General features: G+C 36.7%; 1 protein-coding gene across 4 annotated transcripts in view; it reads right to left on the bottom strand.

The window, feature by feature from the left end:
• Positions 1–2,281: 2,281 nt before the first annotated feature.
• The window catches only part of MMS22L (MMS22 like, DNA repair protein), an 88,646-nt gene continuing 66,473 nt past the window's right edge, over positions 2,282–24,454 (bottom strand). For 3 of the 4 annotated variants that reach the window (XM_090135977.1, XM_031610781.2, XM_090135976.1), the window contains exons 16-25: positions 23,804–23,954; positions 19,135–19,277; positions 18,243–18,385; positions 17,970–18,129; positions 15,640–15,809; positions 9,354–9,565; positions 7,066–7,232; positions 5,614–5,710; positions 4,322–4,489; positions 2,282–2,952 (exon numbers count right to left, since the gene is read on the bottom strand). In XM_090135977.1, coding sequence (XP_089992103.1) covers positions 2,871–2,952; positions 4,322–4,489; positions 5,614–5,710; positions 7,066–7,232; positions 9,354–9,565; positions 15,640–15,809; positions 17,970–18,129; positions 18,243–18,385; positions 19,135–19,277; positions 23,804–23,954 — 1,493 coding nt within the window. In that variant the 3' untranslated portion in view covers positions 2,282–2,870. The remainder of the gene's footprint in view (positions 2,953–4,321; positions 4,490–5,613; positions 5,711–7,065; positions 7,233–9,353; positions 9,566–15,639; positions 15,810–17,969; positions 18,130–18,242; positions 18,386–19,134; positions 19,278–23,803; positions 23,955–24,454) is intronic. The other variant, XM_090135978.1, reaches the window with a different exon arrangement.

The following is a 24,454-nucleotide window of genomic DNA, read 5'->3' as shown; positions in this document are numbered from 1 at the left end:
TCATCAGTGAGTTGAGGCTGGTATATGACTTGCTAGTAATGCCAGCAGTGCCTGCTCGGGTCCTGCACAAATCCAATACACTTGCAAACCACCCTTACACACTGGTAGGAAAACTACTGAGGAGCAAGAAGTGTAAATATGTTGAACATTAGGGATATCACTGAGGGATAAAAATGTTTCTCAGCTTCTCACCAAGTTGCACCACACTGAAGAATCTGCTGGCTACACCTTGAGGTGACGTTGTCAGCTGCTGCTGAACCAAGCTCTGTGCCACCAGGATATTGCTCCCTGGCAGACCTAACAGGAGAGTTGATTATGCTTTTACACTCTTCCTATTCTGCACACAAGGTCCAACACTGATGTGTCAGAACAGGGCCACCCATCTCCACCTTTGCACAAACCACCATGGAGACAAGTCTTTGGTGGAGGGAGATGAAAGCGAGCTTGGCAGGAGATGAGTTCCATTCCCCTGCCAGAGAGTAAGGATACTGCTCACCAGGAGCTGGAAACCTGTTCAGATGCCCACTTCAGTTGATTTGCAGCAAGGCTCTGTCTTACTGCTTCATACCAAGAATTGAACCTTGCATCTATACACAGATAAACTGCTCCTGTGAGTGGTAGAGCTCATGTAGAAGCTTTCCAAGATTTACTGCTGTAGTCTAAGCAGTCCCCCATGATTGTACAAGGAAGGTAAATTTTTCTAACTGTTTTCAAACCAAACTGTTCATACTCAAAATCATTAAATGCTTCTCTATTAAGGTAATTTAGGAGACAACATTATTTAAACTTTTCTATATAAGACATATGTATTATAGAAACATTATAATACATAGTCTTCTATATGATTTATTTTAGCTCATAGTGGTTTTCAGTCTTTAGTTTTCTATACTGTACTTGCATTTAGCACTTTCCTCTTTTTTTTTTCTAACTGATTTTGGACTGCTCTTCTGTTGTATACGTGGTAGGTCAGTCCAGACTAATACCCTGCGAGCCTTTATCTGATTAATATTATCAAACCTGTCAGTCACATCTGCAACTGTCCATACCACATAATTAGGCCCAACCAAATTGCCCATTTGGCAGTGGGTGATGAATATGATGCAAAATGCTTTATTTCTGTTCACATTAACTTTTTGACAGAGAAGGATGATAATTTCCAAACTGCTTGAATTAGTTTCTTGTGCAGTAAGAACTGTCATACATTTGCATAAAGCTCTGTTGCTTTTTCAGAAACTTCCAACTACTGCAGACAGTATTAAATATACCCTATAACAAATCATTTAATGGTGTGTTTAGTAGATTGTTAATCTGCTCTATCCTTTATAAGTCAATGGTTTTACTTTTCAGGAAATATTACTACAAGTCAGACATCTGCTCTGTAATCTGGGTGGCAGGGCTCAGATTTCAAAGACATCTCTTAATCTCACTCAGAGGTGGCTTTTTTTTGTAGTTTTTATTTATTTATTTTAAAAGCTTTTTAGAAGCACAATTCTCGTGAGATGAATCAAACTCCTCCCAACTTACAAGAACCTACAATGCGAGTTCAATAAGTCACTTTCATAATGAAAAGAACCTCCATGTTCTGAGCTATTAAATAGCTGTAAAGAGGCTTTTAGTTAACTGTGCTATCTGAAGTAAGGATAGCTGATTTAGGGAAGAAGACTATCTGATCTGACTGGATAAGATTACTGTAACAAAAGTGAAGCTGCTCTGAACAACATCTTAGGGATTTCTGTGGAGTCTAAGACACTAAAATAATTTTTCTTTCACATTAATATTATGAAAGTGAAATCTGAATAACTTTAAAAGTGAACAGCCTCTTTACCAGTGTTAATATGAATGGCAAATGACAGGAACTTACTGTTCCAAGAGTTCTTCCAGTAGCTGTGTAAACACAGGTTATTGTGGGAAGTGAAGCATTGGAATTCCATAGGCATTAGTGAAAGATTCCCAAAAACTTGCTTTGGAAAAAAAAAATGTAAAAAAGTTACAGAGCTGGACCTATCCTGGAAAGACCCAAGGGATAATCCCAAATATTTGGCAAATCTGGCTTTCCAGGCAAACAGAAGTTTGCCTATGGTCAGATGAAATACATTTCCCAAATGAACACTTCCTTCAGAATCCCATCTGCGCTCACTTCTTCAACTATTTACACCTAGTATAATTTTAGATATGGCTAATCAACACTGTCATAACTAAGAAATAAAATTATGGGATTGCTGTAAATTTTGGGTTAATTTTGACAACAGTAAAGAAGAGGACAAGAAATCTGAACTTTTTTTCTTTTATTACCCACAAACATAACACAAAAGATTACACACTGGAAACTGAAAGACTTTTAAATAATATGGAAGGTTAAGACAGCTATGTACATTTTGTGCAACATACCAGAAGCCTTTATTTACATATGATATCTCTGCCATACCGGCCCACATGCAGGTGGTGCCTGCATATTGCAAATTCAGCGCTACAGAAAAGTTTCTCTTGTTCTAAAATAATAAATTAGAAGTTACAAAGTTAGAACTTTCTTATGAACATTCTGAATAGGGTTTCCAAAGTACAATGTTAAGAGGGTCAGCACTCAGTGTGAATTGAACTTTCTGAAATTATTATGTATATGTGCTTATTTTTAAATCCCGCTTTGTACGGTGCAATCCAGGCTATGCTTACATAGACAATTCATTTGCCATATCTTTCTATCACTGTACAACAGTATATTAAGAGTTACACTTCGGATGCATGACAATATTCAAATACCACAGAAAACATTAAAATAAATACATAGAACCTGGCTAGTGTGTTGTACATAGCAGATTTATGCACCAACAGTGTTGGAACATTGAAGAGGAAAGGATGATCACCAGCAACTGCTAACCTGCCTCATTTTCCAGTTTTTGTATCTCATTTTGTCCAGCCTCTGAGAGGTGAGTCAAGAGCCTTTTGTAGGCTTCCCTGTTGAAAAACAGAAGAATGTAACATTACTTAAACAATTTCACACATTCCAGCAGTAAAGTATATAATTCCCAAACACACTGGATTACTAACCCATAATAACTTCTTTCCTTACCTATTCACAGCTTTGTTTGCTGTGACTTTTTAGCATGGCCAAGTTGGAAGAAAGAGAATAGCACAGTTTGCACGACAGTGTTGCAACAATGCTTAGACGTCTCTTTTACTTGGTAAACTACAAAAAACTATACATCATTGAAAGTAGTATGAAAATGCTGCGTACGATAGTCCTTCAGTCTGATTGAGTGTTAACTCCTCTAAATAAAAGCAAATGCATTTATGAGAAAAAGCCAATAAAAAAAGTGAATAATACACTTGTAGGTGACTTACATGTTTTTCATTAAATGGAAGGTGAATACTCCTTGAGTAAATCCTTCATGGCTCCTGAGTTACATTCTTACACAACTCTGTTTTCTTGTTGGTGCTATTTTTGTTGATGGTTTTGTGGGTTTTTTTTCCCCCATAACTCAGGCTTTGCCAAAGTTTACTTCAAAACTTCTCCAGCCTGAGGTGTGACCAGCACCTACTCTTTGAGGGGTCTCAGAATGTGCACTAATGCATACACTGAAACCACTTCCAGGCTTTGACTCTCAAGCCCTGCACTCCTGTTAGGAGACCTAACAGAAGGAGCGCTTTTGGCCTCCATGCCACACTGTGTGGAGCTTTTTGGGTTTTTGTAACAACGTTCATATGGTTGCTGAAAGTTCAGTGCTGCCATCTGTGCTGAGTTGCTTTCCTCAGTTCCCATTGCTTCCTAAGGCTAAATGGATTCACAAGTGAAATATTTCTGTCCTAGGTTCTCTGGGGGCGAATGGAGAAAGTGTGATTTTGTTGTGCCTATCAGAGAGGAGACCAGCCTGTTCTGATTACCCACAATTCTCATAAATTTATATTATGAGAGAACTCTTGAAATTGAACCATGGGTTCAATTTCCCAAACATCTCAGATCATACCTGATTTTGCTGTAATGTTGCATATAAAACATAACATGTTTTCTAGAAAAGGGACTTATAGGAATATTCTTTGGGCAGTAGTTTTGTTTTTTTTTTTCCCCTCAATTTTACAACACACAGTGTAGTGTGCAGGCTGGCTTAAATTGTATGTAGATTTGTAGCCCTGATATCACAATTTCTCTGAAAATACTTAGCAGATGTAGATGGCCTAAAACCATGAAAGGAGATTTTGGCTGACCACTTAAAAATCAATCATTTTTGATTATCTGTTCTGCTGCCTTACATTGCTTGTTTTCAAGAGATCATACCTCTACTCTTCGCTGTCAAAAAGTGGTATTAAATAGAAAAAAGCCTCAAACCTTTGTGCTGCATTTCTTCCAAGACCTTGTTTGTACTCTGAATCCTTCAGAGACTGCGTCAGCGTGGGAATCAGGCTGGTAACTAATGTCTGATCCAAGACTGCCACTGTTTCTAGAATGCTGAACACCCGGTGATCATACACTGCAGTGTAGTCCTGGATAAAGTGCCTGAGGGGGACACAGAGGCATTTAATGCAAGGTCAGAACTAGATGCAGAGAACATGCCAAGAACAACTGAAGAAGCTGATCAGAACAAGCAAACTGGTTGCATGGAAGCGATCGTATTGTTACAGTGAAATACTCTATATGCAATTCCTTCTACAAACAAAGCCATGCTTTTGAAGGCTAATGCTAAGAAAAAATACACATTTATTTTCAAGTGAATCAGCAGATTCTGCTGCTGTTTTACCAGAGCTGACTTGTTCCAGAGTACTTTAGTTTGTAATGCATCTGTATGAATGGAAAACATGGAAAACTGAAACATGGAGTTATTATTTAACCAAAAAGTCCAGCAAAACAAGATATCTAGATTAAAGTCTGCAGAAACAACATCAGCATTTCTTATAAAGTTACAATGGATCTTGGACAAGGCAGACCATCAGATGGAAGTGCTTCCATTTGTCTATTTGAGGGTTTGAGGAATTTAATGATCACAGATTACATCTAACTGGGAAGTTACACCCTAGGAGTGAAACATCCATGAAAGTGATACAGCCCACATGGAGACATCAGCAAATTGCTCAGGGGATTTCATTTTAACATTATCCAATACAGCAGCAGTGTTTAGGTTTGCAAAATGTCTTTGGTCTTAGCTCCTACATCTCTTCTACTGGATCCACATGAAAAAGAGGATTCATTTTGCTGAGGTATGGAATAAGTAAAATTGACATTACATTAATCTATTCATTTGTCAGAGAAACAAATAAATGAATTTGTTGGACAAGGATATGATCTTTGTTATATACACTTCAAATTAGGCATGCCCACAGCACGTTACACAACAGCACTACTTATATGGAGATTTTCCCACTGCAACAGCAATGTAGCTTTCTATTATAGTCCTTTCAAAACAGTACCTAATCCATGAAAAAGCAGATATGTTTCTCTGTTTTTTTGCTCTGGCTTTTTGGCAAAGTTATGTTTAAAACTAGTGCCAAAAGAAACGTAATTTAAGTACCATAAACAAGTGACAATGCAGTATGTTAAAGATAATTAGTTGTTTTTAAAAAAACATATTTGCTGTCAATTGGATTGCAGTAGCTTCACTGCCAATTGGCATATTTTCTCATTACCTAAATACAGAAGTCAGCTGAGTGGCATGTTCTCCTCCTGACCTTGCTTGGCAGCCTTGTACCATGTACTGCACAATGACTGTAGATATTTTTTTAACTGCAAAAGAAAAATCACAAGATTCACACAGAGCTCTTGAACTGACCATCTGGAGAATGTCTTTCATGAAGACTACAATTTTTAAATGAGAAAATAATGGGTTTTATCTTACTTTGATGCACGTAAAATGACAGAGTAGTTAGCTAGAATGGCTATAAGAACAGCATGAATTTCAAATTTATGCAAAGTCCAGTTTTCAACACCATTATCTTTTAAACATACGGATTTTTAAGTACAGTACTGTCTCCTTAAGTCAGAACAGAGACACACGCTCTTAATGGACATAAATTTAAATAAAAAAATCAATTTTGTTTTTATTCTTTAATTGTTCCTAAATTTGAGTCTTGGCATTATAACCTGCTCAAAGCTATACAGATCTACTCCTTTCAATATGTGTTCTCTCTCTTCTTTCAGTAAGTGTTCTGAATTCCACTCTTTTGTGTATTTTCAAACAACAGCAAAGGAGCCCACTGTTTTCTTCCATTTATATCTTCCAAATGGATATTCTAGTTGCCAGATAAAGCTCTTCCTTTATAACAGTGGAACTGAGCTGCAACTTCTCTACAAGGGTATGGTGGAGTCCTGTGAGTTGGTGGCTGCAGAATCACAGGACATTTGGTTCATTCTGCTCCAGCTTCAGACAGCCGTGGCTACAGTGGCAGAAGGCGAAACAAAGGTGTGTGCTGATTCAGCAAATCTCCTGAATTTATCTTGTCCCTGAAGCTTTTACAGAAAAGCATCAAAAATTGCTTTATTAGTCAAAATTCCCAGGAGAAGTCATAGGTTAATCTCCACTGTTCCTAATACCTTTTCTGGTAGCAAGGACTGGACATTTTTTGGCACATTCACATTCTTTATATAACTATGAGGTGAACTAAGTATTTTTAAGAAGCTAAAAATATAGAAGTATAACTACCAAGTAGAACAGGTTAAAAGAAGAAAAAAAAAAGGGGGTCAAAGATCCCTTCAAAAATGGATTAAGTATAGCATGTTGCTTTCTGATGTCTCTAAGGGGAGAACATACACTAGTTTTATTTGGTCTAAAATCTTTAGGTGCAAGAAAACTTCCACTGTTACAAGTCTGGAAGAAATGAGATGGGAGTGATGGGAAACACTTCCAATTAAGGATCAACTTGTCAGGAATCCATCAGAGCACTTGAGTCAGAGAGAAATTCCTGTCTCAGAGAACAAATTATTTAATGAACAAAGCTTGTCCACTTTATCTGGCTAATGCGTCAATCAAACAAACAGACAAAAAATACAGGAACAGATTGTACACTGGGATGAAAGATGCTCAGCAGTATGAAAACCTTACAGGTGTAAAGAGATGTATTTAAAGCAAACAAGTAGCTCACCTTGTGGCTCGTTAACCAATACCATGCACTTCAACACAGCTGGGAGAACCAGTTCAATGTCACACAGTTCACTGGTCTGGGTTCTCTGAAGTACTTCAAGAATGAAAGCAAGAACTGAGGCCAAGCGAGGAGGTGGAGCACTACCTTTGAACTGCATGTAGTTTTCACTGGGAAGACAAATCAAAATAAAGCCTGAGATATGTTGTTGTTTTTTTCCTCCATTCAATGCAAGCATCATATAATTGGAAATAATATTGTGATATTTCAGCAGAAGGCCTATTACATAGATTTCTATCTTTATTTAGACTCAGGTAATGGCTTCTATTTATCTTAGTCTTAGAAATGGCTCCCAATTTATCAGGACAGTGATGTCTTCCGACTCCTCTGTTGAGGGAAGTGAAAAATAGCAGTCATAATTATAGTTAAAAAGCCAAATGTGACTATAAAAGTTAAGATATAAAGAAAGCAGCATAAAATAACAACAAAAGGAGCTTAGATTCCGATACTCTGAAATAACATTCAAAATACAACCGCTGTTCAATTACCTTATCTAGTTTTATGTGTTATCGTCTACTCACAATTCAAACTTGTGGTAAGAGCTCTGTTGTTATACTGGCACTGTTATTTTTGTAAAACAGTATAATGAGATGGGACAGAATGTCTGATTTTGCTCCATCAGAATTAACACAATCATCTCTGGTACAAAATTTGTTGCAGAGATTAAGGTAATGTGCAAATCTGCATCAAGAACAAATATTAATACTACACACAACAGAGCTGTCCCAGTTGTAATTATTTCATCTGTTTTTTGTTGTTGTTTTTTTTTTTTACCCCAAAAGGATGAAAGATTGAATCACCATTGATCTGACATTACAGATGACTGTACTGAAATCTAAAGACAACTACTGAAATTGGAACATCCAGAAGAGAAAAGTGGAGATAAAATATACAGAACATCAATTCAAAAAAAGTACTCCCAGAACCTGCAAAATGACTTTTCAATACGCAATAGTAGTTACCATTAGCTACTCATACAAGGCATGCTCATTTGCTGTGCAGTGCTTTAATTAAAAGCTGCTATACCTCTTAAAAACTTAATAAAGCATACTTATACAACTTTGTTTACACTTTAAAATAAAAATGTTTCCATATTCCCTGCACCATGTGGTTTTAACTCACTTTAACATTAGCATCTCTAAAATCTTCTGTTCCATTAATTTACTATGAAAACTGCACACTATTTTTTGGGGGTGGTATTCTTCACAAAAATGATTATCTGACCTGGGTAATATATTTCTCTGGTTCAATTTCCTGTGCGCAACAGCAAGATATTCATTAGCTTCTGTATGTCAAAAAGGCTAGCAAACTCTGTATGCACTTATGTATAGATCTAGTGACTGCCTCCTGACCACCACACAGTTTATAAATCAGACTAAGATATTCTTCCCAGATCACTAAGAAATGTTTCAAGTTTTACAAGGCACCAAATGCCATTACACATTCAGAATTTTCTTTCCACAATAAGGCTTAAAATTCACACATCTATGCACACATTCACAAATGATTTTATTAAGATAAGAGAGTTTGAGTATTCATAAGCTAAAAAAAAGAATGAAGACTGAAATTTTAACTCACTCCCTTTATATGTTATAATATAGGCTTTACCTAAAGCACTATCTACTGTATCTACCTGAAATCATCACTAATATTCTTTCAATGAATGTGTATACTCACTCTTTAATAAAGAAAAGTACAATTACCTTAGATGTAAGCAACCACCTTTTATTTGAAGGAGATTAATTTTTTTCCCAACATGGACAAAGAACTGCAGATCATAGCTCTCCATCTCCCTCTTTCCATACCCCAAATTTTCTATTTCTCCTGATAGCTGGCACATCTATGTATATCCTGATATGTACAACAGCATCTAGTCCTCCCTTTCACGGGCAGCTGTTACAGCTATGGTTCTGTGATCCTAAACACAGCCTGAGACACATCCATAGGATGATATGTATTGGAGTGCTTGCTTTTTATGTGGCTATATGATGTATTATTTTTATTATAGTCCAGGACCTCCATCCTCAATGACTTTCTCACCAGTCTCCAGATCGTCTCAGTTTTACTTTCCTGCTCTATATTCTATGCCTTTTCTTATCTTCCTGTCCAACATACAGACTCTTCCTACAGCCTGACTATCAGTTACTGAGATGAGAACAGTGACATTCTCTTCTTCATTAGCTGTTTGTGAAATCTGAATAAGCAATGCTTTGTTCAACACTGGATCTTACTTTATGACATGCAGAGTGGTCTTTCGTAGACGGAGCGCCTGAGGGACTGTAATGGAACTACATAGAGCAGTCAACATAGGATGCTGCCCAGTTGCAAGTGCAGTTGGTGAAGAAGGGAGAAATCGTCCAAAATACTGTTGAACAATGCTCCCAAGCAGTTGATTTAAATAGGCCCCCTGAGCTTGGGACTGACAGCATATAAAGGACAGGCCCTGTAAAAGATAAAAAAGGGAGAAGGAAATTGAATAACTCACTATTGAACAAATTTAAGAACAATAGGCTAAATACTCATTACACACGCTATAAACTACTGCTGCACAAATAACTACTGCATGACAAAGAAGTATCAACAATTTGCTGCACCTGTCAACAAACCATCAAGTCTATGGTTAAAGACAGAATAGCACAAGGCTTACAAAGAAGAGAAAAATCTTATACTGGACTAACTGATATACTTGTAAGATAATCTTAATACCAACATGATCTTCCTTTCAAATCAGAAGTAAAACATTAGCTTTTCATGCCAGGGCTCAGTGCCTAAAAACTTCTTTTTCACTTATGTACTTGGTCTAATGAAGCTAGAATAGTGGTCTGACAAAAATTTTGCTCATAGTGTGAACAGATTAGAGTAAATAAAGCACCATTTTTGAGGGAATTATTATTATTTTAAATTCATTTAGACAAAGCTAAAACTACTGCTACTTATCCAATATAATCTACATTGATGCAGAAAAATCTAGGAAAGTAGAAACTTGCCTAGAAAGTGACTACATAAACACTACCTATAGTTACACCGCATATATATGTAGATGTTACACCTGTGGGAAAATAAGTATTTCTTTTAGTGGTAAAAGCGTCGATGAGAAAAATTTAAGAATTTACTCCCCGTTCCTTGGGTTACTGAAAGGAGGAAGAAGAACGAATCACAAAGGGAAGGAAAAGAAAAAAAGCAGCCCAGATATTCCCTATGACAAGGGCCTCAGTAAGCAGTACAAATAGAAGTCTCTTCAGAATTCAGTTTTCACAGTAGTTTTTCCCAACAAGAATAACACCACAAAAGAAGTCCAAGCACAGAGATCATTATAAAGCAACTTCAACAGTACTTCAAGCCACCATTAGCATCACATACAAGAAATGTTGGATGTCAGTGAATGAGGTGCTTCAGGACCTGCCTGAAGATTTGCTGTAGGCAGCCCTCCTGAACACAGACATCCAGCAAGCGTTCAACTTCACAGGTCTCTGGAGTTACTTGGAAACTCTGGTACAACCCATTGATAAATGCCACATTCCCCAAACCAGGGAATAAGCAGTTCAGATGCTCTCAGTTGTTTGCTTTACTACAGTAAAATTTTTTTTTAGTAAAAGACAATTGCTGCTATATCAGAATTTATCAGAATTCTTAAGATGACTCTGCTTGGCAAGCAGAAGGCAAGCAGAAAGACTGCTAGTGATCATTTAGTTTGTAAGTGTGAGTGTTTGGCATTCCCAGCGAGATGTTGCAGCAGGCATAATGAAGAATTGCCTACACTTTCTCTCGTCCAGCTCTCTCAAAAAAGAAAATCATTCCATAAACTGAACTGGCACTCTTCAGTCTCTAGAGTATTTCAACACTAAAAAAAACCACGTGAGAATCTATCTGATAGAAAGTACACAAAGAACATCATGACCTTACAGAGGACACCTGAAATAATGTGTAGAGAATGCAACACCTGTGAAGAACTAGTAATTCTAATCACTGAAATAAGACAATTTTCAAACTGAGAAACAACAAATCCTACGTAGTATCACAAAAAAAGGAAAAAAACAGTTGTTATTAAATAAGTTACTCTTCTTATAAAAATGATCCTAATGATATTTCACCTATAAGCAAGAAATACTAGAATTGAGATCTCTGAAGGCACAGATTAATTTCTGCATCTCTTGTAATAGTCTCATTTGACGATAGATCAATAAGTCTAGACTGATCATTCATAAAAGCATTTTCATTTTTGAGCTGAAGTAAACTGATTCTTTCTTTTTTTTTTTTTTTTAGTTGTAGGAGGGGAACAAAAGTAATCTGAAAAAGAAGGGAAGAATTGAATTTAATAACACCCTGCCACAAGCATTATCAAAGATACTCGTTTGCCAGAGAGAAAATAAAAGGATGGAAGTTGCTTGACACTTTTTTTCTTAATCACGTGATGAGGATAAAGAGTGCCCTTGATACTCAATAAGGACAACTGTTGATGGAAATCCTCTTCATCATGACCCTTTTTGGTGGGTCAGGCAGAGATGCTGCCTCTTAAAAAAACATAATTTTTAAAACCATGTAGTAATACCAACATCTCTTCTCAGTAAGGAGGAGTCTCATTTTTTTTCTTCCCCATGCAGCACAGCAGAAGTTACAAGTTTAGCACTAAACTGTTCCAAGATAGAAATTCTGTCTTCTAAATTAAAACAATGAGAAAAATCACCGATTTTGTGGGTAGCCAGAGCTCCCCTTGTCCAAAATACACACCCCTATACGCTTAAAAAAAAAAAAAAAAATCACGAATCAGCCTCTACGTATTAGAGAACATTTACAGCACCAAACCTCTTCAGGCAAGAATCATCAGATGGTAGGCACCCACACTTCTATTGTTCACTGGAAATTTCCGTAGATGAACTTGGATTTCTCTTTTGGACTTGAAAGCTCACTGACTTTAGCTTAATATTATGCTGCTTATTTTGGGACCCTCCTTTTTCTTACAAAGCCTAGAGAGCAGCAGACCTACACAAGGCTTAACACCACCGTATCCCAAGTGGCACCAGGGATAAACTACCAATGTTGCATGGTTGCTGTGAGTACAATGGCAAACTACCCTAGGCAGCATTGGTCAAGGGTGTAATTACAAGGAGGTCACAGAGTACTCTCTTCTTTTAAATCCCACTAGTAATTAACAGAGATGAAGGAAGCTACTGTTCATATAACAGAGGAAAGAAACACATGTTACTGGACTGCAATCCTGGACCAGAGATCTGAAAATAATCACATCAGACCCTTAGGACAATCCCTAGAAAGCAGATGGACATTAAAGAGTTGAGAGCACTTCTCTCCCTCTTTTTTTTTTTTTTTAATTAACTGTTTTTTAGTTGTCTTCTGAGATTAAAGAAAGAAAAACAACAAAAACAAAACCCCACCAAAAACCAAAGACATTTGAAGAGGAGTAGAGGAGCATGACAACATCTGCTCCTCATTTCAACAGAAAGGCAACCGATTCCTGTGTATGCTCACTGCAGGAACCTTTTGTAGCCAGAGCTGCCTCTCTTCTGATTTATCCATATATCTGTAAATCACCTGTGGAGAGCGAAGAACCGATTAGTATGGATTACTGGAACTATTCACTGCAGAAATGCCAAGCTACCTAATGATGACTTATAATATCAGTCCTGCTGTTGGAATAAATCTGCTGTTCACCAATTAATGTTGTACAATTCCTATTAAACACATACTGTAATTCACAAGATGTATTAATAAGCTTGCTCAAATATCAGACCACAGATGTGGCTTGCAGGAGGGCTTTTAAAGTCTGAACTCTGACAAATGCTGAGCCTGCACAGGCCCATTAAAATCACTGGAAAATGTATGTGCCAAGCACTACTTAAAATGAAGATCTTTTACCACTCTTCTGTATACAGATAGAAGTAAACCATCTTCTGTATTTGGACAGGATTAACACTAATAAATCTAGCTTGTTATTATGTATATTATGCTTATTACATGCACCTACACCATAATCTGCAAGATGTATTTAAACTATTATTTCTTCTCTAGAATAAGTTTTATGCTCCAGTTATTTCCCACATTACTGGTAAACGTGTCAAAACTCCTCCAAAGCATTCTCCAAGAAATCCATCAAAGATATTTTGAGTAATATGTTTCAACAGCCTACTATCACACAAATCAACTGTTTGTTTGTTTTGTATAAACAAAGGCAAAATACCACATGATAGATTTTATATGCCTCATTATCACACAATTACAAATAGTCTCATAAAATTATGAAGTAATTGCTCATTCTTGTTCTTCCATGTTTTTCTTTTTGAAATTTTTCACTTAAACAACTCCAAAGATAATTTTGATTTTATGTCCCAATCTCATCTATTGGGAAGCATCTCTGCCTATGTAGGGTTGGGAGGAGAACTAAATAAACTTGGTCTTTAGAGGTCCTTTCCAACTCAAATCATTCTGTGATTCTATGAAAATCTTTTCTAGGTCATAAAATATTATCAAAACAGATGGTGCACAGTGAAATAATAAATATCGATCTAGTAGCCCTATAGGCAAAAACAAACAAACAAAAATCCCCCCCAAAAACAGTTTAAAAGAGAATTGGGACTCTTGCACTAGAATACTGCTTTCCACCTCCATGAATGGGCACTGACCACAGGGTAGCCTCTCAAGGACAGTCTGATTAAATATTTCACCAGCAACTTAAGTTAATTAAGAGAGAGTTTCTCTCAGAGGACGTGTTTTCTCTGTGTTTCCTCCTAGCATGGTTACGTGCTCACACATATACTGTTTTATTGCTTTTCTGACATAGCTGATTCATTTATTTATTTATGCAGAGATTTTTAGTATTTGCATCAACTCACACATTTCAGTAATCCGCTATTCACAAAATCATTAAGCAAATTTAATGGAAGTGCACATGGGGTGAAACGGAAGGAAGTTATCCTTAAGTCAACTTGGCTTAAGCCAATTGTGAAATATTTACTTGAGAAGTCAGAGTTCCTAGAACTTCTGTGAACTCAAAAGACCTCAGAAGCAACCCTAAGAGAATAAGTTTTGTAACTGATATTAAAATGGATATTTTCCATTGTGCATTAACCCTAAGTTTCTCAAATAAAGGATAAGGAAGTATTTCTGACTGGATGTAGAAGTCTATAGTATTTTAAAATGTTGGAACCATGTAAATAGAAACAATTAATAGAATTTAATTCAATATTTAAATTAAAAAAAATGAGTCTTGCTCTCTTTGCTCTCCCCCTCAAAGTGTTTATTAAAATAATTTCTAGTTTTCTAGGAATAGCATTGTCTAAAATGAACTAGCTCAGATTAGATCATCTAGCTTAGCCTGAAAGCACATGGACTGAGCAGTAGATTGCTGAAGAGACCCACAGTGGGGTCAGAAAGTCAGAGACTGACAGAGAAGACAGGAAACAAAGGTCTACAACACTTGGACTTCAAACCAACTTGAGTGGCTTCACATTAAAACTACATCTCTATGTGCAGACTACAAAGGAACAGCACTCTCTGACTAAAATACTAAATTAGTAAGCAGACAGTCCTCTGTGGTAACATCAGTGTCCAGATGGTCCTACATGTATATAGCTTCTGAAAATACCTACAGAGCAGAAAAGCAAGTCATATCTGCATGCCTTCATATTTATTTCCGTATGACATCATCAATCATAATGCAACTTTTGAAAGAGGGAATAAATCCAAGAGATGTTTACAAAGTCACCACTGCATTGTTTCACAATACAATCCTGAAAGTAATCACTTAAAACTACAGTCTAAATGAATATTAGAAGGAAAGGGGAAAAAGGAAGCAGGGAGAAAAAAAAAAATGGTTTTACAAGGTTAAATATGTTGACTTATTTTCAAACCATATTCTCTTTTTTACTCACAGGAATTAATCCCTTTCTACAACACAACAAGCCTTTCAGGAGCATAAGGTAAGCAGAGGGAAGGATGGGAGAAACAACAGGATGCAAAGCTTGACTCATGTTAGCATAAGCAGTAGAAAAGGCATTTGATTCAGCAAAATGAACCCTCAAACTATTAAGATAAAACAATGCCATGATACACAGAGGGTTGTCTTTTGTTACTAAGACCAAAGAAAAATAGAGTAGCTCATCTTTAATTATCTACAGTTAACAAAATCAAGGATGATTTAAAGCACTTCTATGCTCTGTCATCTCAATAAGTGTCTTGCTATATATCACGATTCAGTGTTTCAGAAATCTCTTACATGAGACACAGCGTAAACAGCAGGTTGGCTATGAGCCTCTCTATTTGCAGCAAGCAGAACAGCAGCTTCTGGAGTGTACCTCAGCATAGCTGCATGCAAAGACAGGAAAGCCAGTGGAGTGGCAATTTTCCTTCAAATTCTTCAAGAAGAAAAATCTTCTCTTGCTGCTTCTTTAAATTCAGTCAGCACTTGTTTGATTACAGGAAAAAAAAATAAGAAAATCTTCTCTGCTGCATGAATCTTTTCCTAAAGCTACATTTGTCTGCTGATAATAGACTTCACATATTTACCTGAAGATAAAGGTGTAGGCTTTCCTGAATGGCGGACAGTAAAGCCCCAGGCAGCTCTTTGTCCTGCTGCAGCACTGAGTGAGGCAGCAGCAAGCAATCTACAATGCGGAACAAGAGTTGCTGTGCTTTGGAAGTGGCCAGTATTGGCGCCCAGAATTTTACAAGACATCCTGTAGAAAGAGAATCAAGAAAATCCAAAGCAATTCACAGTCAGGGAAATAAAAAAAGCTAAGAAAGCCTAAAAAGGAAGAAAGGAAGTATGTTGAATAGGTCATCCAAGAATAACGACAGAAACTGTCTCGTTCTCAAATACTATTTGCATGGTATTCCCTTAGAAAAAGCTTGGTGAAGAAAATGTCCATTTCCTGTTTACCAACATCAAGCTGTTTCAATAAATTACAAGGTGTTATGCAAGTGAAGCTGTTTTAGGAGAAGTACAGTAAAGCTAAAGAGAGGACAGGCGTTCACAGCCCTCCAGAAAAATTAGCTAACCTTGATATATAACGCTCTGCAATCAGCAGATGTACACTCAGATCACACAGACCTTACCATTGCACTGATCACTCCAGAGGCACTGCCTTTGCCTTCCACTCATATTTCTAACAACGTGGCCACCTTAGCAGCTACTCACTCATTCAGTGCTAGGAAAACATTATATGTCTTCCAAATAGTATTGAATGCATTTCATTTGGTAGATTAACAGAATGAAGGCCACCTGACTCCACTGAACGAGTATTCTCTCCAGAATGGTGTGGGCCAAGTCCAAAAAATGAGGATCTCGGACGACACATTTTCTACACATTAATGTATCATTTGCACAGCTTTGAGACGGTCTTAAGATTTTTTTTTCATTTGTAAAAGAAAAAAAAACCTTGAACAGTTAAAAGGTGTTGGCGTGTAAATGCCCTCACTTTGTGAAATTTATTACGGATAAGAATTTTTGAGAAAATAACAGTATGCTCGAGAGTGTTAAAATGCAGATAAAATAAGGTGTCTCACTAAGCAGATTCCTATGTAGTACTTTTCACAAGCATTCCTAAGATAATATTTGATTAGAAGCGACAACAAATTGCTGGAAGGAAACTCCAGGAAAATATGTTTAAGACTTTGAAATTAGTGAGAAATCAGAAGTAGGCTGTTAGAATCTACAAACTCATTTGTTACCATCTCTAAAAACAACGAAAAACAACATTAATCTTGTGGAGTTAGAGAAAACACCATGATCAATCATAGAGAATGAGAACGACCATTTAACAGTACATCTAATAACATCGCCTGAGCTTCCTGTTTTGAAAGATACATGCTTATTTTGGCTAAAAGTATTCCTTCTGTTATCCTTGCTGTGATGTATGGGACAGTAGAAGACACAACTTGACATGTATAGTATGCACAAGTGGGAAGATTCTTGATTTGTTAAGAATCTTGCTTTGTCCTTATAATTTAATGAGTTCACAATGCTAAGAAGTGATTGAAATACACTAAAATATATTTTTAAGCCTTTTTAGAATCTTTTTTTCCTTAACTAAGAAGGAAGTACAAATTCTTGTGCACAACAGCCTGGCTGAACATTAATCATTTCAAAATACATGGATCTTGCAGCAGAAAAGTAAGGTACTTTAATAAAATTGAAATTCCATTACATTTTATGCAGCTTCTGCATGGCAGTAATGCTTTACACTCTCCTCCATTTAGTCGTGATAAATACTATGTATGTATGTACATGCAAATCATTACCTCTGTTTTTAAGCTGAATTAAGGTTTAGTCTAATTCTAAAGCTAAGTGAATGAGAATCTGACATATTCACTCAAAACAAACAGCTTTCTTATTTTCCCATCCTATCAATATTTCTACATTTTAATGAAAAAGTAGAATCTGAGTTTTAAGAAAGCACAAGCTGTACATAAGGAACTGTAAAAGGGTGTATATAAGATCCCTAATTTACTTAAGCAGACACATCTGCTGTCACTGCTCCAATGAATATGATGTTGTATTGCAATACTGCTTAACTGACTTAATGTTTCTGATTTTGTTTGGGTGAAACAAGTGGTTTTTGGTGCCAAAAGATGTTAAAACATCTTAATTTTGAAAATACTGATTTGCAGGGATAATTTTAAAAAATCACAAGGAGGTTTGACTTCACAGCATCAGAATTAAAAAACCAAAGAAAATTAGTGAAAGAAAATTAAAGTATTTAACTGTAACATCTTGGTGACTTTGCTTTTTTAAACTGTTAGATGGGCAGTACAAAAACCAAAAGTATTAAACATCACATTTTACTGTTTCCTTACAAAACAGCTTCCTAAAAGAGAAAAGGTCGCAAAATAATTACCTATGATCCAGTATGCAAGTTGCAGACCTTCTGGAGGCCCTTTTGCCTTCAGATAAGGTTTTACATACTTTAATACATCACCTAAATACTCCAGGGCTTTTAGTACCATGGCAGATTTCTCAGGGAGCGTCTGAAGGCCACTGTAAGTTCTACCGACAGCCTGAGAAAACAAAAACATCAAAATGATTTCTTATTGTACACACAAAGCAAAGCTAATATATAATTCCTTTTCACTTAAGTTACACCATGAACTAACATAAAGATATACAGTACCTTAATGAATTGGACAAGAGCATTTTTAGGATCTTGCTTTAAAACTGGTTCTTCAACACGAGCCTTTGAGAGAATGCTTTCTACTTCTTTGAGTTTAAAAATCAGTCTTGTCATTTCAGTCAGCTGTTCCATATAGGCTTTCCCTGATTGTTACAAGAGAGCACAGCAGTGTTATACATCACATAGTTATGCTTTTCTATTTTAGTCACAAAATCATAAAGTGAAACATGATTTTAAAGCATCTAAAATATGGATTCTGCAACTGACAGTATTTTTCTTGACAAAGAACGCGTGTCTGAAGTAGTTATGGTTCTAATAATGATGCACAAGAATGAAAAATATTAAAGATGGATAACCAAGTCTTTCATTTTCCTAATGGCTTTCTTAGAAATCTACAAAACGTGCATAAAAGTAGTTGCTGTAAGATGTATTCTACAGATAATTAGAACTGCAGTGTTTTGTAGAAAAAATGAAGTGTTGCTCTAAGACAGCAAAATATTCAATATAAAACAGGAAAGAATTACTTGCAATTGGATTTTTTTTTTTTCTTTTAGGGGGTTCACAGCATGATTTCCAACTATTTACTTCAGATTTTCACTTTTTCAGAGCAGTTTCTCCATGGGGGAAAAATAGCTTGTCTCCTTGGGAGCAAGTTTTTGTTCTTTGCTTCCAAGGAAACAAGCTCTTTTATCTTTGTTTGTGATAAATTTGTCATACGCAGAGCAGGCAAGCCATCAATAAATAGCACAAACAGCGCAAAGAAACACAGTTTGCAATTAGGTAAAAGTCAAGGAATACAAACAAAAATACATTTTGTAATTAGCTAAAAATGTCTGCCAGTTTTGCAATATAGAATTGTTACTGCAAACATTAGGGAAATGTGAACACTTACCAACTGTTCGCTCAGCATCTGTCTTGGCCAGCGAAGCACTCGGTTGATCTATGAACATTTGCAAAACGCATCGAAACCAAGAACGCACCGTCAGAGCTTCATAGGATGTGTATCCCATAGTAGAAAAAGCTTCACACAGGGCACTGCATCAGTAGCCGAGGAAAAAAAGGTAAAGAGATTACTGAAAGTATCAGAAAAGGTGGCAGGGTGTCTCATTTGGCTCTCCACGTATAGAAATACACAATTAGAAATAAAGTAAAGTAACAGAAAAGGAAAATTGACATTTCTTCTGTGTGCTTTGGGGATTTCGCTCGTGATAACTTGATGCCTAAATAGAGATAAAACAATAAACTCTGTAATGCCACACCTAGGAATGTAAAAGCACACAGACAAATGCATTCGCGTTTCCTCTACATTAAACAAAACAAAGGGAGAAAAAAATTCACAGTGTGGAATGTCTTATTCCAACAACAGATAACTTCACAGTTCTATCTGAACTGTCAGCATACAACACAGAACAGTTTTATCTGAATCAGGTTAGAACTTCAAACCGCTTAAGCTATCCCAGCCTTCCACAGAAAGCTAGCTCAGGTACCCCAAACCACTCTGAAGTCTGCTCAGTCCCAACTACATGTAAGGTGGAAAAGATCTCCTTTAGCAAACAAAGACAGGTTCTGTTAGATAAGAGAAGAAAACATAAAAAGGCAGCAAGGAGATGAGAAAGGAAAACTGCTATGCTTGATGTACACTTGAAAATGTATATATGTATACATTTATGTATGTATTCACACACACAGCAAACTTGCTGTACATACTTTCAATCATTCACTCCTGTTCTTCCAGACAAGAGACAGGCTGGAATCAATGGCACCATCAACACTCGATGTACAGCCACACTACTCAGCTGCTCAGCATTGCCAAAGTTTGTCTGCCTTACCACCACAAGGAGCTGCTGTAGTGACTTTTTCCTAAGTACATCAGTCCCGTATAATTAACTCTGCAGAACCTCCTTGCTAATGGACAGCAGATCTGTTCTATGCCCCTTTGCAATTCCTATGAGATGAGCTCCTCGTGTGCTTCAGGTCACTGAAATTTCTTGAAAATAGCTAAACATTTTTCTTCGAGAGATTCTTCCCCAGTCAGTCCTAGCTGCTTTGACTTTAATGAAAAATGCTTGTATTCTTTTCTTGATATATGTACATATAAATCTACTTATTTTCTACTGAATTTTTACTCAGGCTTGCAACAGAGAGTCCAGATGGACCTGTGGAAGCCAAACTGGATTCTGCTCCTCACTGAATATCATTAATAAAGGTTTTTGGTTTCTTCGTTAGTTTGTTAAAAGCAATGACAACTGTACATTTTGTCTGAACATCCCTGTTGAAATGCAATTGACAATAAGAAAACCAAATGCAAACCACAACCAAAAACTACAGGTTTGAAAATTAAATTCCATTTTCCAAAACAAAAACCCCAGGATGTCTATGGACATTGTGCTCTTTGCAGTAATGTGTAAACAGCAAAAAAATCCAACACGACCCTTACATAATTTGGATGCACGCAGCTAGTCTCTGTGGACTCAAGAGCATTACAAAAATACTCTCTGCTGAAGACTCATCCTTATTTCTGTTTCTTCGTTGCAGGTAGGCCACTGAGGCATCTTCCTGAAGCTGGAGAGAAATATGTTCCCACTCCTTCAGAAAGGAAAGAACAGGAACTACCTGCTATAGGCATGATGAGTGGTTCTTTTAAATCAATGAGTTTATGCACATGCTTGAAGATAATTTAAATCTGTTCTAATACTACCATGTACTACACAACACTAACTGGGAGAGGAACTTTAAGCACTACTGCAGTAGAAATACCAAAGCTTGTGCACATGTTCCCAAGGGCACAGCTTGCCCATCAGAGCTTTTATTATCAACACTGAAGTAGCTGATAGGCAAAACAGAGCTTCCATCTGAAAGAGACTAGGCTGAGCTTGCAGGGTATATAACAGCATCAGCAACAAAATAATCTTTTTACTTTTTAACTGAGAATGTTTGATGTGAAAATTATCACAGCACAGTAACTATGAAGGCTTAAGATTCCAGCACTTGAGACACTTTGATAACTTTTGCTCTACAACTGCCTAAGGTAAATAAGTACTTGAAGCATACTAAAAAAAAAAAAAAAAAAAAAAAAAAAAAAAAAAAAAAGCCTTTTTAGCATTAAAAAAAGCCTTATTAGCATATAAGAAAATGACAGTATTTAGAGTACAATATATCTGTTAAATTCTATCAAATAAAGTTGTTCTTTCACAAGGAAGTATGAGCTCCTAGTAGCTTTGCTGATGAAGCAGGAACATACATATTCTAGTCTCACATACTCCAATTTCTACATTGCTGGGCAATTTTGACAATTCTTGATATTTGGCAATTGTAACCTTTGCTTATGGGAAAAAAATATGTGCCTGGTGAAAGGGCTTTATGTCCCATGCTCCCAATGGGAGATTTCAAGAAAGGAGCAAGACAGACTCAGAAAGAAAAATTGAGAGTGAGAAAGACAGAATGAGAACAAATGAGAGAGAACCAAAAAGAGAGAGAATATACACACATGTAAGCAGAAGACACATCCATCACCACTGAACTATGAAACCATTATTACTTCCATTGGGTTTTCTTGAAATGAATCCATGAACATAACGTTTCCACTTACTCCATGGCACAACCCACAAAAGGAGAGAGGCAAGAGCCTCTCATTCCTAAACTGGTATTTGGAAATTCAAGTTTGAACTTCTTTGGAGTCCAAGACTCACCTTTGGTCTTCCCAATTCTTGCTCAACTAGTGAACACACATTAACTACCATCAATGCTAACTGTGTTTTCAGATCAAATTCTGGCAGCGGAGCCATAGGGGGAAATCAGCATTAGTAATATGTGCAGGTTCTCTGCTTGCTAACACACTTGGGAGCATGAATGCTTAGGCCACAGTTCCAAATAAAACTATTCTTATCCCAGCTAGGATGGCAATATATTTGTGGATACACTTAAAATGATATGTAGAGTGTTTACTGAATATTACTAATATATACCTAAATCTACATAAGGATAATAACGTATACTTAAGTATACATAAGAATACAAGGAAAAAGTTTTTCCATGATAAAGGTAGTGAAGCACTGGAACAGGTTTCCCAGAGAGGTTGTGGATGCCCCTACTTTGGAGACATTCCAGGACAGGCTGGATGGGGATTCTGAGCAACCTGATGTAGCTGAAGAGATTCCTGATCACTGCAGGGGAGTTGCACTAGGTGACCTCTAAAGGACTCTTCCAACCCAAATAGTTCCATTCTATAAAGAAACTGATTTCACTGAAGTGTTTACTGGGAGAACTGGTAATTAATCCTAAGCACTTAAACAGGACTAAAATTACAGTTTAGGCATAGAAGTGTTTTCCTTGATCTTACCTCCTGAGTAACGGATTTAAATTATGAATAGGTAGTTGCATGTGTTCATCTCCTACTTTATTCAGCATGTGTATTTGAAACCTCACACTATAGTGCTTATCCAAGAGAAACACAGCAAATCTAGAGACTGAATGCTATGTTCCTAAGTACAGTATTACCCCAAAAAACAAGTAACATTTTTCACTTTCAAGTAGTGTGAAACAAAGAGACAAAGACACATTCACTCTCTCATCTCTCACCTCTGCTTCCAAAGCCTGATTCAGTAACAGGGGAACACACCATGAAAACAAATATTCCCCCAAACCAGCCATCTTAGACTTACATGGGCCTTTTAAGGGGAGTAAAGTTTCTCAGCTATATAAAATTCTAACTGTATATTGTCCTGGGCAATCTGTTCTAGCTGACCCTACTTGAGCAGATAATGGGACAAGTTAGACTATTTGAGCTTTAGAGGTTCCTTCCAACATCTAAGCAATTCTGTGAAAATTCATCATTGGTATGTAAAACATATGAATGTGATAAATTTTCTTATCCCATTATTTAATTTAAAGCATTCATTTAGCAGGTCTCAGAAACCAGAGCTCCATGAACATTAGTATGTGTTCAGAAAGTGTTTCAAGCGTGTGAAAAAGAAAGTTTTAATGCATGCATTTTCTGACAATCATTTTCCTTATATTTTCAATGCTATTCAACCCCTCCTCAGCTTCCTGAAGAACTTCTTCATTTAAAAGAAGTCAAGACATTTTAATATTAATATTAACTATATAGTGTCTTCAGACTTCTCTGATAATGTCTATTTCAACTTATTATAATAAGATTTAAGTTTTTCTGTTAAATGTAAATGGTATAAGAAGAATAAGACCAGTACTTTTAAGAAGAAATTTTAGAATTTATTAAGTTTCAAATTAAAGTGCAGCTGGATAAGGAGGCTGACACTTTGCCAAACTCATTCTTACCTATTGCCCTGACATTTTTGAGCGTCCTAAACTGTTTATATGTAAAAACAAACAGGAAATCCAACCAATGCAATTAACACCTACTACATACCATTAAAGTCCAAGAAGATATGGTACTTTCAAGAAATCTAGAATTTCAAAAGACTCTCAGAACCAGAGTGAACTTAATGAAACATTGCTGTTCGAAACAACGATTTCCCAAGTCTGAATAGGGAATAAGAAGGTACTGGAAGAACTTGAAAGAACAAGTACTTGCAATGTTTCACCTGTTTTGAATTAGGTGACTCAGATACCTAGACACCAGGTGAGGCCACACCATATCATCCCATCCAAACAGCTGCATCATTGATAGAACAGGTTGTGGCTGAAGATCTGATAGAGCTTTGCTGGGTATATCCAATGCCAACAGTGCAAAACCTGATTTAAAGAGAGAAAAACATAGTACCATGTTAATAGTTTATCAGTAATTTCCTGTTTAACAAAAATGAAACATAACAAAAAACATTTAAAGCTAATTACAAATAATAATGCGTATTGACAGAAGTACTAGAAACCTCTATTAGAACTAGGCAACTACTGGAACAGATAGCATTTGCCGTGGAAATGCAAAGTCACGACCTGAAACAGTGACTGAACACCTAGTGGGAAGGCAGGGCCAACCCAGGGGAGCTCAGGTGCATGCAATGCACCAGAGTTACTGAAAGGCGTGGAGCCAGGATCCACCCCTTCCCAAGCCTCATTTCAGGGTTGGTAGTGGAGGCAAGGGCATCTTTTGCTGTAGATCCTTGCTTATCTGAGGCCTTCTAAAGGTAAGCAGCTCTTTTCCCTCATTTCTGTAGCTGCTTTGTGTGGGCTCAATCTTATTTGCTATAACCAGAGACTTTTCACCTCACTATTACCATAGTGCTTTCCATTCC

The sequence above is a fragment of the Phasianus colchicus genome, chromosome 2 (assembly GCF_987193195.1).
Source record: "Phasianus colchicus chromosome 2, bPhaCol1.hap1.1, whole genome shotgun sequence".
NCBI classification, from domain to species: domain Eukaryota; kingdom Metazoa; phylum Chordata; class Aves; order Galliformes; family Phasianidae; genus Phasianus; species Phasianus colchicus.
This window is presented reverse-complemented; position numbering and strand designations above follow the sequence as displayed.